Source organism: Nelumbo nucifera, chromosome 3 (assembly GCF_055504915.1).
Source record: "Nelumbo nucifera cultivar China Antique chromosome 3, China Antique-T2T, whole genome shotgun sequence".
In the NCBI taxonomy this organism is placed as follows: domain Eukaryota; kingdom Viridiplantae; phylum Streptophyta; class Magnoliopsida; order Proteales; family Nelumbonaceae; genus Nelumbo; species Nelumbo nucifera.
The window spans coordinates 5,266,313-5,283,245 of NC_142651.1; the positions used below are offsets into that span (position 1 = coordinate 5,266,313).

At 38.4% G+C, this 16,933-nt stretch overlaps 1 protein-coding gene and 1 long non-coding RNA gene across 5 annotated transcripts; one reads left to right on the forward strand and one right to left on the reverse strand.

Moving 5' to 3' along the window:
* Positions 1-5,395: 5,395 nt before the first annotated feature.
* LOC148800920 (uncharacterized) lies at positions 5,396-6,094 on the reverse strand. The gene is made up of 2 exons (XR_016083597.1): positions 5,965-6,094; positions 5,396-5,757 (listed from the first exon to the last, which is right to left on the reverse strand). It is a non-coding gene; the product is annotated as an uncharacterized LOC148800920 (long non-coding RNA).
* Positions 6,095-7,431: 1,337 nt separating this feature from the next.
* On the forward strand, positions 7,432-15,786 carry LOC104592940 (AMP-dependent synthetase and ligase family protein). Of its 4 annotated transcripts, XR_016083989.1 has the most exons (8): positions 7,432-8,614; positions 9,715-9,904; positions 11,612-11,757; positions 11,837-11,904; positions 13,579-13,681; positions 14,521-14,660; positions 14,763-14,930; positions 15,310-15,584. XR_016083989.1 is itself a non-coding variant. In XM_088900973.1 (7 exons), exons 1-6 carry the CDS (start codon positions 7,589-7,591, stop codon positions 14,886-14,888), a joined length of 1,659 nt encoding a protein of 552 aa, XP_088757099.1. In that variant the 5' UTR covers positions 7,432-7,588; the 3' UTR covers positions 14,889-14,930; positions 15,310-15,786. The 4 variants fall into 4 exon arrangements, 3 of the variants coding, with proteins under 3 accessions (XP_088757099.1, XP_088757098.1, XP_088757100.1); XM_088900973.1 differs by lacking the exon at positions 14,521-14,660 and having other exon boundaries at positions 13,579-13,685; positions 14,767-14,930; positions 15,310-15,786; XM_088900972.1 differs by lacking the exon at positions 14,521-14,660 and having other exon boundaries at positions 13,579-13,685; positions 14,767-14,930; positions 15,284-15,678.
* The last annotated feature ends 1,147 nt before the right edge of the window (positions 15,787-16,933 follow it).

Consider the following 16,933-nt stretch of genomic DNA (forward strand, 5'->3'; position numbering starts at 1 on the left):
GCATCAGCTAAGTTATAATCGTATCTCTTTATTCAATGAAGAGACTATCGGACATTACAGGTACACTCGTTGAAATTGTCCAACTTTTCATTTTATTTTCTGTTGATATGAAAATCAATGTTCATTCTTCACTCGCGTTTACTACTCTACATTATTAAGCATAGCCACGTGCATATGTATCGCAATTCACAAACACCTCTGATACTCTGTTGTGGGAGTGAAACCTCCTCTCAAATCTCGAAACAGTCTCATCTATAATAATTCATTCTTCTCGCTTTTCATACTGTATTCATTCAACACTCTTATACGGTATCTGATTCATCCCACTAATGTCAACTGCAAGGTTTTTAAAATCAAATCCGACAGCAGACCGTTCAATGTCCGGTTCCTGGGTCAAACGGTTTGACCTTTGGAAATGAATAGATGGCCTGTTTTAACAAAACATAAAAAATAAATAAAAATTGACCAAAAATCATTGGACGATTTGAACACTCAAGTCAGCGATTTACTGACCAAATCAATGGTTTTTAGCCAAAAAACGGTTCTAAGATAAAACAGAACTGGTGACCGATTCCTATTTTTTTTATCTGATCATCTGGTCCGGGCCGGTTTTGAAAACCATGGCCAACTGTCGTGTTAAAAAAATGAGAATAGGTAAGAAAGGATGAATAACCTATTCATTCCATTGTTTTACGCATGTGCGTGCATTAACTACTACAATTGGCCAAGTTATATGTAATAAATGGTATTACACATGTCACTCACTTTATTATATTGCATATTATTCTTTGACACTCCATCTCAAACTCGTTAGGCTTTGGAAACAAATAATTTATAAGTTTTGAAACTATGGTTGAGTTTGGTTGCAATGCAAATGCAAATATACACTACATGTTTACCCATTTTTTGTTTATGAATGTAACTACAGTTTATATTTTAAATTGTTTTTTCATTCATCTTGTTTGTTTTAAATCGGTGTAAAAGTGTGGGCCAACCATTAAACGCTCCAATGCATTAACTTTTGTCAAAAAGTCAATTATCAAAAGAACACAAAGTTATATTCAAAAAAGAGGTATAATAATACTCTCTTATCAGAATACAAAAATGTTAGAAAATACACTTTCGCTCTAATAATCATTACTTTTTTATGTTTTAAATAAATGCTCGCAAAGGCAAACAAATGAAAGATAAACTTGTTGATGAAACTTGACCAGAGTTGCCTGTTTTATATATAATGGTAGACTTTATATAACGAAAGATAAACTTTGGTGCAGAGGAATCGGGATGGGGCAAAGCAGGATACACATGAGGCTCAGTTTGGGAAGAGTACAAAACTACAAATAGTACAGTGCAAAGCTCTGTAGTCTGTATTTTGTATTTGTTTGCTTGTGTTTGTACTGTATATATTTGTATTTGCAGTTCTTTTAAACAGAGCTTGAGGTTCATGGAGATCTAAGTAAATATTCTGGCAACCATCAAAAAGTGGCTTTTAATTTTTTTCAAGGGTAGGTTGGGGGTATTTTAATGGACAGATGTTAAAAGAGATTTTAAGTGTTCATTGAATGTGCTTACAATTTTGTGCCGAACTCGGATTTCCTGCACTCCATTTCATGTGTGCAGGGGTGTATTTCCAATCAAATTGGGACACATCAACAGTCAATAACTCATGACTACTTGCAGCCTTTTTCCCTTGTCTCGTAAAACCCTAATCCATTTTTCTTCATTTTGCAGAGATAGAAGGAAGAAGAGTTTGAGACTCCATATATACACTCCTCTTCACATGTCTCCAACTCTCCATAAACATCAGAAGAAGAAATTAGAAAATTATGTTCAATAGATTCGTAAAGCATATGAAATCCTAATAAAAACGAGTATTAAGAAAACAAAGAAAATTGTTGCAAATAAAACCCTGGCCTGGGCGGACACCATTAACGAACGTTTGCAAAACAAATAGGAGGAGAAGCCATTTACAAAAAAACCATTTCAAGATCTAAAGCAACCCATGTGCTTGTGTGAACTAGTTTCGATAATAACTCCATTTTGAAGGTCGAATATATAAAATTTCAAGGTCAAAACAACAAGATTGTTGTTGCTTCAAATTTCATTTGTGGAATAAGAAATATTGAACCTTGACATAAAATTTCTACCCAAAAAAGAAAATAAAACCTTTACATAAATATTTTCTCCATTCAATCGTTCATTAACGGCGTCCGCCTGGTTTGCTTTGTAATGGTTTTCTCTGTTTTTTCCTTATTTTCCATCTATCGAAATGTCAATTGTGTAGCCATACTTCATAGCATCTCTTTTTTACTTTTTACTTTTTCATTTTTTATTCAGTTGGTAAAAAGAAAGATATTAAAAATTTAACATCGCAAACCGGCCGTTCAAATGTCTTGCACATATGATGTGCAATGCCATGCGAACTTTGACGTGCCCCAATTTTAATTGGAAGTGCACCTCAGCATATACAAACATCAAGTGCAGAAAATCCCGACTTGTTTGTGGCTATCTGATCCGAACTGTCATTAGACCAATCACATTAGTATGTGGTCTCACGGATTTGACCACATGGCTCATAATCGGAGAGGTGTCACGACTAGACCTGTTCATGGGCCGGGTTGGGCCAGGTTCGGGCCGGGCTTTCACTTGTCATTAAGGGAAATATGCTAGACCCAAGCCCGAGCCCGGCCCGACCAACGGGCCTATAACTTGGGCCCAATCCCGGCCTTGATAAAAAGCCTGAAGTCCGAGCCCGAAGCCCGACCTAATAAAAAAAAACAAATTTCCCATTCAAATTAGAATTAAAAATTCAAATAGTTTTTTTTCCTATTTAAATGAACAATGGGCCTACAAGATGGTTTTTTTCCCCTTTCTTTTATATTTTAAAACACTGTTTTACATTCTTAAATCAAAAAATTTATTCAAATGGACATAATCACATTACTCACTTTAAGTCTAATATTAGGTCGGGTCGGGCCGGGCTCGGGTCGGACTATTTTGACAAAACCCGAGCCCAACTCGAATTTATTGTGGGCTGGGCTTTTTGGCCCGAATTTAAGCCTGCGGGCCTATAACCACGTTCAAGCCCGTCTGGGGGCCAGGCCGGGCCGGCCCATGAACAGGTCTAGTCACGACCATCTCGATTACTAGGATGGTGTTTTGAAGCGTGGGCGTTTTTTGGGACCAATTTTCAAGAAAAAACGTTCAAGACCTGTTTTTCAAAAAAAAAAAAAAACGCTTTGGTTTTGTTTGAAGGTGTTTCTGCCACGTAGGTGATTTTCATCACTGTTTGGTAAGGTGATGGTTTTCATGTATGTGCTGACAAATAAGCACCACATTGGATACATGTAATTGCCAATCAGTCAACCATTGGGGGCAACGGTTCACCAATGCATGAAACATCAAATTTGACATTTCATGCATCAGTGGAGTCCCGATTTACGAGACATGCCCATGGTTCAAGCAATTTTGAAAAACCGTGTGAACTAAACAATCATATATATAGGCATTTATTGAAATGCCTATGCGGATCCAATGTGATATCATTTTTCAGAAAAACGATCACGGTTCCAAACATCCCCTAGGTCATCAACAAGAGATAAGTTATTGTTAGCTTATGAATATATTGAAACATATTAATGAAGTTTGATAGATTGACAAAATCAGATACGTTTACAAAGAAATTACAAAAAGAGTGAAAAGGACAAAAAAAAATATTTTTTAGACCAATTTGCCCTTTCTTATATTCTGCAATTGGAAATTTGAAATGCAACCATTCATCTCCTTCTTCTGGCTTTCCACTAACATGACTTTAATAATAATGGTGGCAATGAAAATCACGAATTTACTTCCTATCCAGTCGAGAGAAAAAACATGTTTTTCCAACAAATTTCTTCTTTAAATCCAATAATAACTTTTGTGTATATAGCATTGCAGCCCAGAGAAATTTTTTTTTTTTTTCTTATTGCAAAACCCATGAGATAATCAAATTCCAATTTAGTTTCAGTATAAAGGATCTTTGTCTTTGTAGGGCTCTTCTGGTTCTTAATAAAAAATAGGGAATTATTTATTGAGAGGAAAATAAAGAAATTGGGTTGGTGGCGGTAGGAAAAGGGTTTGGGGTAATTCCAATTCAGAATTGTGAATTGACCGGCCAACAGGACTAAGTAGCATATTGAGCTAAAATAGACAATATGTGGGTAGGAAGAACAATCGTTGCAATGCTGTTTCTTTTTTCCTCTTTCTGTTATTTTTATTTTTATTTCAGGGTGGCTTTTCATTGATAGAAGGCCTAACCTCTTCATCTATTTGCTCATGCATGCCTCATCTCATCTAACTCTCATATGTTTTATTCTCATTCGGACTGAAGAACGGTTTAAAGAACGGAGACGATCAATAATTGCACTCAAAGGAGGGAAACAATGAACAGTGGTGATGAACAAGGATTTGAGGGCATTTTAATTTAAAAAAGAAAAAAAAAAGCAAAATCTCTCCCGTTTACTCGCCCGACATGGCCCAAGGCTGGCCCGCTTGCTGCATAATCGGGTCGCGGGCGGCCCGGATCCCTATACAGGTGGATTTTCATCAAATTCTTGACAATCCTATATCGTACTGATTTCTTCTTACTCAGATCCCATGTGTTTGAAACCTTCATTTTATTTTTCTCTTTCATTTATATAAAAAATAAAAAAATGATTTGGTAAATCCTTCAGCAATAGCAATGATTTAAAAAAGCAAATCAAATTCTGAGGGGCAAAATTAGGTTTTTAAACAATTTTAAGTCACATGTGACTGCACATGCAAGGATCTTGATGGATGACTCGTGGAGGGGTGATCTTTATCCATACTCTATGTAATACATAATTAACACACCAATGTAGTAAAGGCTTTATTATAAGCATCCGTATGAATAAATATTTGCAATCTGTGCTCCTCTCCCTTTTCAGGAAGCTATAAGTACCTATTTATTGATACTTTGTTGATGTGGTGCCTAATGATACCTATATATCATAAATGCTCTCATTGATTATTTTTCTCGATTTTACAACCACACAAGTATAAAATCTTTACTCATGAAACCAAACACATAATATTTATAAATGTAAAAGAAAAATTTAAATGTCCTTTATCCACAACGTATATTATGCATTTTGTCCTTTCTCTTAACAAGCAATGTGGTGAGTCGTGTGACACGTGAAAGGTCCATGCGATTTTCAGAGAAATGAGGGATGGAGTAGAGAAAGGGTTTACATGAGGTCCACTCGCAGTACCACGAAAATCCTGCTTATCCCGTGGTTTGATATTTATTAAATATAGATGGAGGGGTGCCATGCGACCAACAGAGAATTGACAGAATTCATTAAGGGTGTGTGTTTGTTTTGAAGGAAAAAGAAAGGAAAAAAAGGAAAATTTACCTTTCCTTATCTTTTTCTTTTAACCAAACATAACCTAAGTAAACTGCTCAGAAATACAATCATGAAAAAGAGTTACAATCAGAAACCCTTTCTGCTCCTTGTTAGGAAAGTTCTGCCGGTACTCTAAATTGCTACACTGCAGAGGTTGATCTTCCTTATGCATGTTAATACATTCATCATAAAATGATGATTGTGTGTGTGGGATATCAAGATCACAGTCGTTATAGCTTGTTTCTCTGTCCTCACCATCAACCTTGGCCTTCTCTCGATCTCCCGCCACCCGAGTCGTTGCCGATGATTTTCCTGGCCTCTTATAAATCTTGCAGAGAACAAACTCGTCCAACTGCATCAAAAACGAAAAGAAAAAGATAGGGTTTAAAGGAAGAAGAACGATTAATTTAGTACTTAAAACGAAAGAGTACATGCTCAAAATTAAAGATGAAACTCGATATGAAAGACATAAAAGAAAACGAAAGGTTGCTCAAAATTAACGAAGAATGCAAGAGAGCCGGTGCAAGGAAAGAACAAGAGAGTCGGATATATAACTTACTTAATTATTCGCTTATTAGCTGCATGATATTGCTAAGCTCTCTCTCCCTTCCATATCTTTGCTGAATATGCACTTACTCAGGTAACTAAAAACCGAATTCACATCAGCGCCCCACAACAAATGCCAACCGTATATTGGAACCATCTCTCGTACTTATCATCAGGAGATATTCCTATTACACGGTTGGGATGTGCTTTGTGATGTTGTGGGGCGCTGATGTGAAGTCCTGAAAACCAATGAGACTAATTCTTCCTTCACATTTGGAAGTATGTGGATTAGGGCTGTTCATAAGAAGGCCCAATTCGACCAAACTGACCGACCCAACTCGAGTCGTCTGGGTTTTTATCAGTATGGGTCGGTTTCGGGTTGTGCAAATTTCTAAATCGATAACTTGAGTCGGTTTCGGTTTTCACACAAGAAAACCGAAACTGATCCGAATTAAACCGACTTAGTTCCTAGTTCAAACATGAAGTTCCAAAGCCCATTAGGCCACCTAGTTTTTGAATGGTTGCAAGAAACTTTGGATTAGTGAATAGTGATTAATGAACAACTTTTGTGATTAACTTTTCATTTAAATTTTATCATAGGAAATGGCTGAAATGATGTTCAATTTATGACTTTTTAAAATTAGCAAGATTTTATCAAAGGGGTGAACTTAGAACCAAAATCGACCTAAACCGACCCAATCCGACTCAAACCGATCAGGTCGGTTTTGCTTAACACTGGGTCGGTTTTGGTTTCTATGTCAGATAACCCGACCAGGTCGAATCGATTGGAAAAATCGCAATAAACCGACCCAACTCGACTCATGAACAGCCCTAATATGGACAGCTTACGGGTAAATATGATTTCGTGGCTTGCTGCTGAATCGCAGAGGCTTTTTAGCTTTTTGAGGTGGACCCAACGAACAACTAACCTAAACAAAATCCAGATAAATCAGCTGTCAGTGAATCATTTAAAGGTCTGTTTGGCTCAGCCTCCTTAATAATTTATCAGCAGCTGAAGCCTGAAGTAGCTTTACCTTGATCTTCAATTCAACCCTCCCTACTTGCTTCGAATCGATCCTCTGCTCATTATGAATTCTTGTCCATTTTCAACGATATTTGGTACTGCTCTCCCCGTCTTTGGTTATCTCCTAAGTCCTATCTTGATGATAAATTTTTGGTGTTTCGGCGTTTAAGCCTTTCTCAGTTTACTAAAATACCCTTCATAATTTGCAACGAAGAATTTGTTCTGTCATTTTATAATAATACAAGATTGACCACATAGAATGATTTTGCTTGTCAAGGGCAAAAATGATATTTTATTTTTGATTAAATTTATTCAAATAGAAATTAATATGTCATTTTGCATATGTAATAGAAGGTTGATTAAGTTAATTCCTTGCAAGAAAGTATATGATAGTTTTAGTAAATCCATAAAAATAGAGGTGGTGCTTTAGTAAACGATCCGTTATTTAATTCTACCTAATGTCAAATTGGAACCATTCATTCAAACTGGGACAAGCAATGCTCGACAAAGAGCGTAAATCTGATAAATAAATCACACACTTTCAACTCCGTGAGCACCACCATACTTGATACTTCCGTTCTAACTCTGCAACTTTTAAACTACAAACGATTACATGGAGGAAACCAACTCTCATCACTCCATCTTTCAGAAGAGCGGCTTCTGCCCACAAACCAAGATTTTCCACAGCCTGAGGCCCCCTGTTCCCCTTCCTCCGGAAAATCTCCCTCTCTCCACCGCGTCCTACGTCTTCTCTCTTCTCCGCACCAGCTCTTCCTCCCTCGACAACACAACCGTCCTCATCGACGCCTCCACCGGCCGCCGCATCTCTTACTCCCAATTCATCCACCACGTCGAAGCCTTAGCCGCCTCCCTGCAATCTACAATCGGTCTCTCCAGGGGCGATGTCGCCTTCATCCTCTCCCCGTCAAGTCTCCAAATCCCAATCCTCTACTTCTCTCTTCTCTCCCTCGGGGTCGTCATCTCTCCCGCCAATCCGGCCAGCACAACATCCGAAATTTCCCGCCAAATCGATCTCAGCAAACCAGCAATCGCCTTCGCCACCTCCGCCACCGCTCAAAAGCTTTCCGCTTTCAGCCACCGAATCATTCTCATCGACTCGCCTGATTTCCACTCCATGATGACGACGGTTGGAAGGCGGAAAATCAAGCAGGTCGTGGTCAACCAGTCCGACTCGGCAGCGATTCTCTACTCATCGGGGACGACCGGGCGAGTCAAAGGCGTGCTGCTGACTCACCGCAACTTCATCGCCTTGCTTGCCGGATTATATGCGATCAGGGCGGAGGTCGTTGAAGAGAACCCAGCACCGTCGATCTCGCTGATCACGGTGCCTTTGTTTCATGTTTTCGGGCTCTTTATGTGTGTGAGGGCGGTGGCATTGACGGAGACGATCGTGTTAATGGAGAGATTCGACTTTGAAGGAATGCTGAGGGCGGTAGAGACATATCGAATTACATACATGCCGGTTTCGCCGCCGCTGATGCTGGCCTTTGCGAAGTCGGATGTGGTGAAGAAGTACGACCTGAGCTCACTTCAGTTGTTGGGATGTGGCGGAGCCCCACTGGGAAAGGAGGTCGCCGATAAGTTTCTCGCTCGGTTTCCGAATGTGGAGATAACGCAGGTAATGTTACTACTGCCTTAGGCTGTGCTTCCCTACCTTTTCCTTCAAACCAAACACAGCCTTATTGGTCGACTGGTCGTCTCTCTCTACTCTATTCCATCGGGTTGTCAGGTTTTGTATAGTCAATACGGGAATCCTCGCCGTTGATTTTGCTCAGATCAATATCCCAAGTGGCCCGGGTTCGTGTCTTGTCTTGTCATCTTGTGTGGTCGGCTGGCCCGGACCAGCACGGCCCACGTTACACTTCCGTCGTGTTTCCATCTTTTGTGCTGTTACCAAATTACCAACAATGAAAGAAAAGACCTGTCCTACCCTACCCGCTTTGGAGGGGTGATCATGGGTCGAGCCGGGTAAATAGTAAATACAATGGAGCAGAACTTGTCACTTGTAAATGTTGCTTTCCTACTTAATCGGTCACCCTAACATTTGGCAGCCATCCAAAAATGCAGGTTAATTACAGAGAAAATGAAAATCTCTTTATTTAAAAAAAAAATCGACTGCGATGCCCTAGGACTAAGAAATATGAAATGTGAAGAAGAGGTGATTGGGGAATCAATCCCTTTCCTAAAGTCAAAACTAGTCTGCTCTTGTGCATAAACGGGCATTACCACCATAATATTGGGTATGGTGGTATGAATTCATCTGATGACCATTTCTTGAATATCAGAATTTGTCACATCATCGTTTTATACAGAAAACACAATGGGATGGTTAGAATTTCGGGCAGGAGAAAATTCTTGAATCACCTCTTTGAAGTCGAGGCCCGCTTGAATGTGGCACCTTGAAAAAATGAGAAGGCGGCAGAATACTTTTCTAATCAATCACATCCTTGATGAAGCAAAGTAAAGCTGTAAAGCAAACACACTTCGAAGTTCAAACACCAGATGAGCTCAGCTCATGAGCAATGTATCTGTCAAACCTGCCTGATTCTAGATGCATTTATAATCGGGGTGTTGCATTGTTCTTCTGTTTCATGACCTTTTCTCTATCAACGTTGATGTGATAAATTCACATAGCGATAGTCTAAACAATGTATGAAAATGACCTGGAAGCTCTCAGTATGCAATTTTAGTAAGGGACTTTCTTTATTCTCTCCTTAGGGTTACGGTTTGACCGAGTCAACTGGTGGGGCAGCAAGGCTGTTTGGGCCGGAGGAATACAAGCGATATGGGTCTGTTGGACGCCTAACTGAGAACATGGAGGCCAAAATAATTGATCCTGTCACTGGGGAGGCGTTGCCTCCAGGACAACAAGGGGAGCTGTGGCTGCGAGGACCTACCATTATGAGAGGTATCGCGTGATCCCATCTGTAAATTGCTACATATCTTTCTTGTTTCAGATTGTGGCTGTTTGAACTAGTCTTGTCTAACCTTTACTACTTAGCAGAGCAAGAATAAGTCTGATGATGAATTATCCAACAATCATAATAGGTGAACATGGAAATCTGAACAATACTGTCAGTAATATGCTCAATTCAACACAACAAAACCGTATCCCAACAATTTTTTGTCAACTTCACAAAGCCTGATCAGCCATTAAATTCCACCAAGAGCCATGTCTTTAGTTAGTGCTGTTATTGATCTTCTTTTTACATCCTTAAACTATTTCAGTCGACTTCCCCTCATCTTGTCATCTGTTGGGACTACTCTTTTGTCTTTATGGATACAAGCATTTCTAGTTTTCTTACTCGTCTTATTTATACTTATTTTCTAAGCTTGTTGCTTCCTGTTTACCCAACACTATCTAGAATTGCTTGTAATATGACCGTCTTACGAGACTTTCTTTTTAGCCTCATTTGTTTATGCAATCATATAGCACACTGGATGTGCTTATCCATTTCAACCACCTTGCTCTAGTTCTATGAGCAACATTGTCTTCAAAATTTATTCATCATCCAGATAATTGCTTTTCAGGATCTCTTCATCGACAATTGAAATTGTACCAGTTTTTCTGTTCCTATTCCCACTAAAATTTTCATATAATGTATTCTTCCTTGGTCCTGCTTATCTTAAAACTTTTTTACTGTAATGCATATCTCCATCAATCTGTGGCTTTGCATTTATCCCCATTCCCCTCTCTAATTAGGGGTGCAACTTGGGCGGGGCCCAATACAAGCTTGAACCGGCCCAGCCTGAAATTTTACACGGGCTGGGCTTGAATTTCCGGTCCTCAGGCTGGGCTTGGGCCCAAGAAATTGGGCTTTTCTATTTTTTGGGCCAGGCCCGGGCCTAGCCCTTAGGTAGCCTGAACCCAGCCCAACTACACACATATGTATATATATGTTAATTACGCGCACACACACACATATATATACCTATTTACATACATATATTCATAAATATATGTATACATATTTGCATAAATACATATATATGTATAATTTTAGAATTTAGAGTGGGTTCATTGACCAACCCAAGACCGGCCCGGGCCCGAGCCCAACCCGAGTTTCTTAAATTACAGTCCAGGCTGGGCTCGGGTTGGGAAAATTGGGCTTGACCTCAGGCTTGGGCCTTAAGACCAAATTTTAGGTCGGGCCCGGATTGACCATAAACCCGGCCCAACTTGCACCCCTATCTCTAATCTCATTAATCAAGCCTACATAAACTGATAAAAGCATATGATTCAGGATCTCTTGATAATTTCTCACAAATTCACTTTCTCAATTCCATATATACCATTTATATGTTAATTTAGATTGAAAGTTCAATTGGCTCTTGCAATGCATTTCCCCCTAAAAGAGAAGTTGAAGCTTGGGGACTCCATTGTTATGATTCACTGTAGGTCCGCCCTTTACCATCTCATTTATGTAAGAATTCCAATACAAGGTCAACTTTGGTTTTTAAGTTGAGTTTTACCCAGTGCTGATAGAAGTACTTTTCATGTGTGCACTATTGACTGTCGCCCCACTATTGGTACTCACCAAATATCTGCAATTTTATGTTTTTCCTTTCAAAACCATTACTCTACTTATTGAATTGACAAAGTGTTTAAATTCAGGTTATGTAGGAGACAATGAAGCAACTGCTTCTACCTTGCATCCAGAAGGTTGGTTAAAGACTGGTGATCTTTGTTATTTTGACTCAGATGGCTATCTCTTCATCGTTGATCGGTTGAAGGAACTGATAAAATACAAGGCATACCAGGTAGTTGAACTAATGTTTAAAAAGAGGTCTCTGGCAATTATTTGTGCCTTCAGCTTATGCAATCTGGAATAAAATGCAGGTTCCCCCAGCTGAGCTGGAGCATTTACTCCAATCCCATCCAGAAATTGCCGATGCTGCTGTTATTCCGTATGTACCTGATAGAACGTTTTGCTATCATATTATGTATTTCTATATGTTCTCTCCTTTTAATTTTGAGCAATGTTAAGCATACAAGACCCCATATAGCCAGAAGTAATATTCGGGAATGGCCCAAAGTGTACATCTTACAACACATATTACACTATGCAGCAAATGTGACATTATGATGCCTATACAAAAATGCAGGGAAAAATGAATTATTTGGATGCATCTCAGTCCTCTTTAAGAGAATTCTAAAAGTCTCTTCTCACTATGGCAAATATGTGACTGAAATCCCCCCCATAAGATATAGGACAATTATGAAGATTTCCCCTCTTATTGATCTAGCCCCTACTAATCCTTCCTAGTGGTATAGTTCATCCATTCTGAAACACACATCTGAGTCATCACAACCTTCACAAACATGCAAACTAGAGAACCTTCCAAGTTTCTACAATATGCTATATTATTGAGAGACTGTTGTATTTTCTTTGCAGATGATTGGATTCTATTACTTCCCATTCTAAACCTGTTTTATTTTGACCCCCAGCCAAGACAATCCAGATTTCTTCAGACCTTGTTGATCATTCATCTCATACATGGAAATTTGAAGCTCTGCAGGCTATTTGTCCACCCAACATCTGTGGCCATATTTTTGCTACATCTTATTTTCCTGATTCGTTATGTTTAATCCCACTTCATCTGGGTTATCTCAAAGTGCATTTATCTTGTCCTTTGGCGTACTACAATTTACAAGTGACAAGTTCTGGTCCAATGTCTCTTTCTGAAGCACTTATAAAACTTTAAATGGAGAGAGAGAGAGAGAGCACTTGGTGTTGTACTCTGCCAAAAGATAGAAGGTCAATTAACAGGGAGACAACAATATTGCTGATGCTTCTTGTTGCTTGAAACTTAAAATGTGATGGATGAGTAAAACCAATTAGTTAATTAGGTACAGATTTACAAGCAGAGAAAACCCTTAACACAATCTTTTTGCTATTTGCCTCAAGGAGCCGTTCAACCTAAAAGCTTAAGCTGATAGGTAAGGTCCCTGAATAGGTTTTTATTCTCTAACATACCCCCTTAGAAAAAGCCTATTGGACTTGAAGTGTAGACAAACACAGGCCCACCCATACCTTGTTCTGAAATATAATTACAATGGGGGCGATCAGGATCAAACACTAGATCACTTAGCACCCCATTAGCAAAAGCCTCATTAATTGTTTCCATACGAATCAATGTTTGCAAAAGCAAGCATCGATTTCTGTGTGATTCTCCCGTTTCAGGAATCTTCATTTTGGAGCTTCCTGAAATGGGTAGGCATTTATTGGCACTTTGTTGATGTGGTGCCTAATGGTGCCTATGTGTCATAAATGCCCACATTAATAGCTTTTCTTGGTTTTGCAGCCACACAAGTACAAAACGTTTATTCAATAAACGTAAATGGAACCAAACACCCTCTTGGTCAAACAGGACTTGGTTCCATCTCAAGGAACCATTCAATCTAAAAGCTTAAGTTTTTAGGTGTGGTCCCTGAATAGGGTTTTATTCTCTAACAGTCAAATTCAGTTCCATTATGCTAGATTGAATTCTCTATGTAAGCTTCTTTGTCTTTTTTTTTTGAATAATGTTTACATAATACAGATTCATGCCATTTCTTCTGCTTGTATCATGTCTTGACAGTTACCCCAATGAAGAAGCTGGGCAGATTCCCATGGCATTTATAGTACGAAAAGCTGGAAGCAATCTTAATGAAGCTGAAGTAATGGATTTTGTAGCTAAACAGGCATGTTAACTTCCACAACTGAGACATTATTGTATACTGAAACTTCCTAACCTTTACATTTTGAAGTACATGCACAAATGTGATGTGTGAAAATAGTAGAATCCAAAAAAAAAATCATAAAATATGTTGAAAAAAATGCCTAAGGACATTACCTAATGTTGGTCCCAGCTATCTGGGGTCTTGGGAGGGGTAGACTGGATACAGTCCTAACCTGTGGCATTTTTTTGCACAAAGTGACTGCTCTCAGACTCGATTCCATATTCCCATGCTTGACAGCCCAAGATTTCATAAAAAAACGTTGAAATATGCATAGTTATTTGTATGCACAAATATTCATTTAATTTACAACATCGTGGGATTGGCATGATTTGTAGTATTTCTCTATGATGTACATTGTATCAGAAAAGAGATTAATATGATATAAACTAGTGTTGAAGACATGTCAAGGAGTACATAGATGTTATTCTGGATCTTCAGTTGGTTTTCTACCCATTATCAGACAGAAGCTCACAATGTGTGCATCAAAATGAAGTTCAGTCATTGAACTTGCCAAATTGTGGTTGGTAGACTGTCAAACTGGAACTCACATTAAATAATTTTTTCTTGGCTTATTTATTAAGTCAGCTGGCTCACCAGGTTCACTCAGGTCATATTCCCACTGGGTTTCCTGGTTCAAACCCCTAACCAGGACCTTTTAAAGTGTTTCTGCCTAATGTTATGAATATTGATCACTAGTGATCTCATTTCTTAATAGGTGTCTGAGTTTGAACTTAAATTGGATGATTTAACTTCTGCTTTTGCTTTTAATTTGGTTCTATGTCTACCTATTGAATTCGCAGGATTGTAAATCAATCTTGATCAGCTTATCACCTTTCACGAGCTTACTTTAGTAAACCTATCAAGTTTCCTAGCCTAATTACATGCTAATACTAAGAGCATCTCTTCCCTGATTATTTAATCTCTCATTTCTCTGGCCAAGGTAGGCTCTGACCTAGTTTCGTTTACCCACATTAGTAATTAGTTGCAGTCTCAATTTAATTTGCATATTTGTAGATGTTGTTTCATTAGTTTTATTCCACAGGTAGCCCCATATAAGAAGATACGCCGAGTTGCTTTCATCAATACCATTCCAAGATCCTCTGCGGGAAAGATCTCGAGAAGGGAGTTGATTGACCGTTCGGTCTCCTATGCATCAGCTAAATTATAATCTCATCTGTTTATTCAACAAGGAGATTGTCGGACATTACAGGTACACTTGTTGAAATTGTCAATTTTTGCATTTTAGATTTTTATCCTCTGTTGATGTGGATGTACATATTTGAAAATGAATGTTTGTGCAGCTGCACTGATCTTGAATTTCTTTTGGCTGTTCATTGTTTCTGTCTTGGAACATGTCATTTTATAATTGATGTATTATGTACACTTCAAAAATAATTGGTGTTTCTTTTACTTTTCCTTCAGGGTTATCAAACAACCCTTCCTTGGAAACTTTGATCTGTGTAGTCATCGTCTAGGCATTTGTTTGTGCAATTGTTTTGGCATTTTAAGGGATCAATTTGCACCCTAAGAAAGCCAATATTTATTTTGTGACTTAATTTATAGGTGTCTGGTTGTTGGACTGGTATCAGGACCTCAGACTGCTCGTGGTTGGGGACTTGTGAATTCTGCATTTCACGAATCAACATCAATTGTTTACAGTTGGACGACGGTGGAAACACTTTGAGTTAAGTCAGACATGTAGAGTGAAGGAATTTCACTCTACATGAAGGAATTTCACGATTGATATTGTATTTGAGCAATCACACAGGACTTGATGCGTCGAGATAACATTCTGTGAGAAACTGAGCTGATGCCCAGACTACAATATAGCCTGCTTAGGGGTACCATCTGATGCTGAATTTCGGGAATTGAAACTCCTGACCGAGCGTGGACCTAGGTTTTTTAAGCTGTTCGCTGTTGCTATGTGGCACGGTAGAGATATTGCCAAATTTCAGAACCATTGTTTCCTTAGTCCCATGTCAATTAGGCTCAGTTTGGAAAGAGTACAAATGCAAATATGTACAGCATAAATACATACAAAATATAAATTATAAGGTTTTGTATTTTACATATTTGCGTTTGTACTCCTTCCAAACTCAGCCTTAGTACCAGTGTGTATCACGCCATATTCGTTTTTATGCACCAATACGCTATGACACGGTGCAATTATATCACACAACGAGACCGAATCTGCTTCTCACACAGGACGCCTCACGGGCACAACCAACCATGCATTGGGAACATCTTCCTTATTTGTACGTTATTATTCACAGGAGATATTCCCAATGCATGGTGAGATGTGCATGTGAGGTTGGTGTGAGGCACCTGTGTGAGGAGCAAATCCCAATTCTCGCACAACTACTTTCATCTTAAAGCACCCCCCCCCCCCCTCCCAGAAAAAAAATGCAAAGGTTAAAGACATGCCAAAATCACTTTGCCACAGGTTTCTTGGGTCCCTTTTTTACACCAAAACGCCACCAGAACTAAATACCAACACGGTGCAATATGCCTTTTTTGGGTTATCAGATTAGGGAAGAGACAGCTGTTAATAGAATGCCCAACATAAATTCTAAAAGGATGGGGAAGTAATATGAGGAATTTGACGACAAAACAAGAAAACTTAAACTTTTTACAACTTTCTAATTTAATCCTTCAAGTTGTAGATTTACATGTTTGGACGCTTAGCTTAATCTATGATGTTTTTTTATTGCCTGAGTAAATGGCTCGTATTTATCAACAAAAGGCTGTTACCTAACATTAGGCCTTAGCTATCTGAGGTCTTGGGAGGGTTCTCAGACTTCAAGGCATATTCTAATGCTTGCAAACCCTTTTTTATGTTTTCCACACAATTACCTAACCATTTTCTTGTATATATATACACAATTTTTTTTTTTTTGAGAAAAAAGATAAAAAAATTACAAAAAAAAAAACAATTTATCTTTCTTGTGTTTTGCATAGTGTATGTGTGTATACATGGATCCATCAACCTTTTACAATTTTCTGGGTCCCCCTTGGAATTTTAATGCATTCTTTACTAATAACTTAAGTTTACTTGTAATGACCAATGAATTTTTTTTTGAAGGTAAATAAAAATTTTATTAGGAAAAGAAAATTAATAAACAAATAAATTTATCTTTGTACATATGAATTTGTAATTGTTTCATAGTTTTGGTTGCTCATTTAATTATATTATAATTTATCAGCATATTTAAG

Excerpts from the sequence above, each read along its gene's own strand:
- LOC104592940 (XM_088900973.1), top strand. The coding sequence starts at position 7,589 with ATGGAGGAAACCAACTCTCATCACTCCATCTTTCAGAAGAGCGGCTTC. Across the intron at positions 11,758-11,836 it reads TAAAATACAAGGCATACCAG|GTTCCCCCAGCTGAGCTGGA; the intron begins GTAGTTGAACTA and ends AATAAAATGCAG. Across the intron at positions 13,686-14,766 it reads TTTTGTAGCTAAACAGGCAT|CCCCATATAAGAAGATACGC; the intron begins GTTAACTTCCAC and ends TTCCACAGGTAG.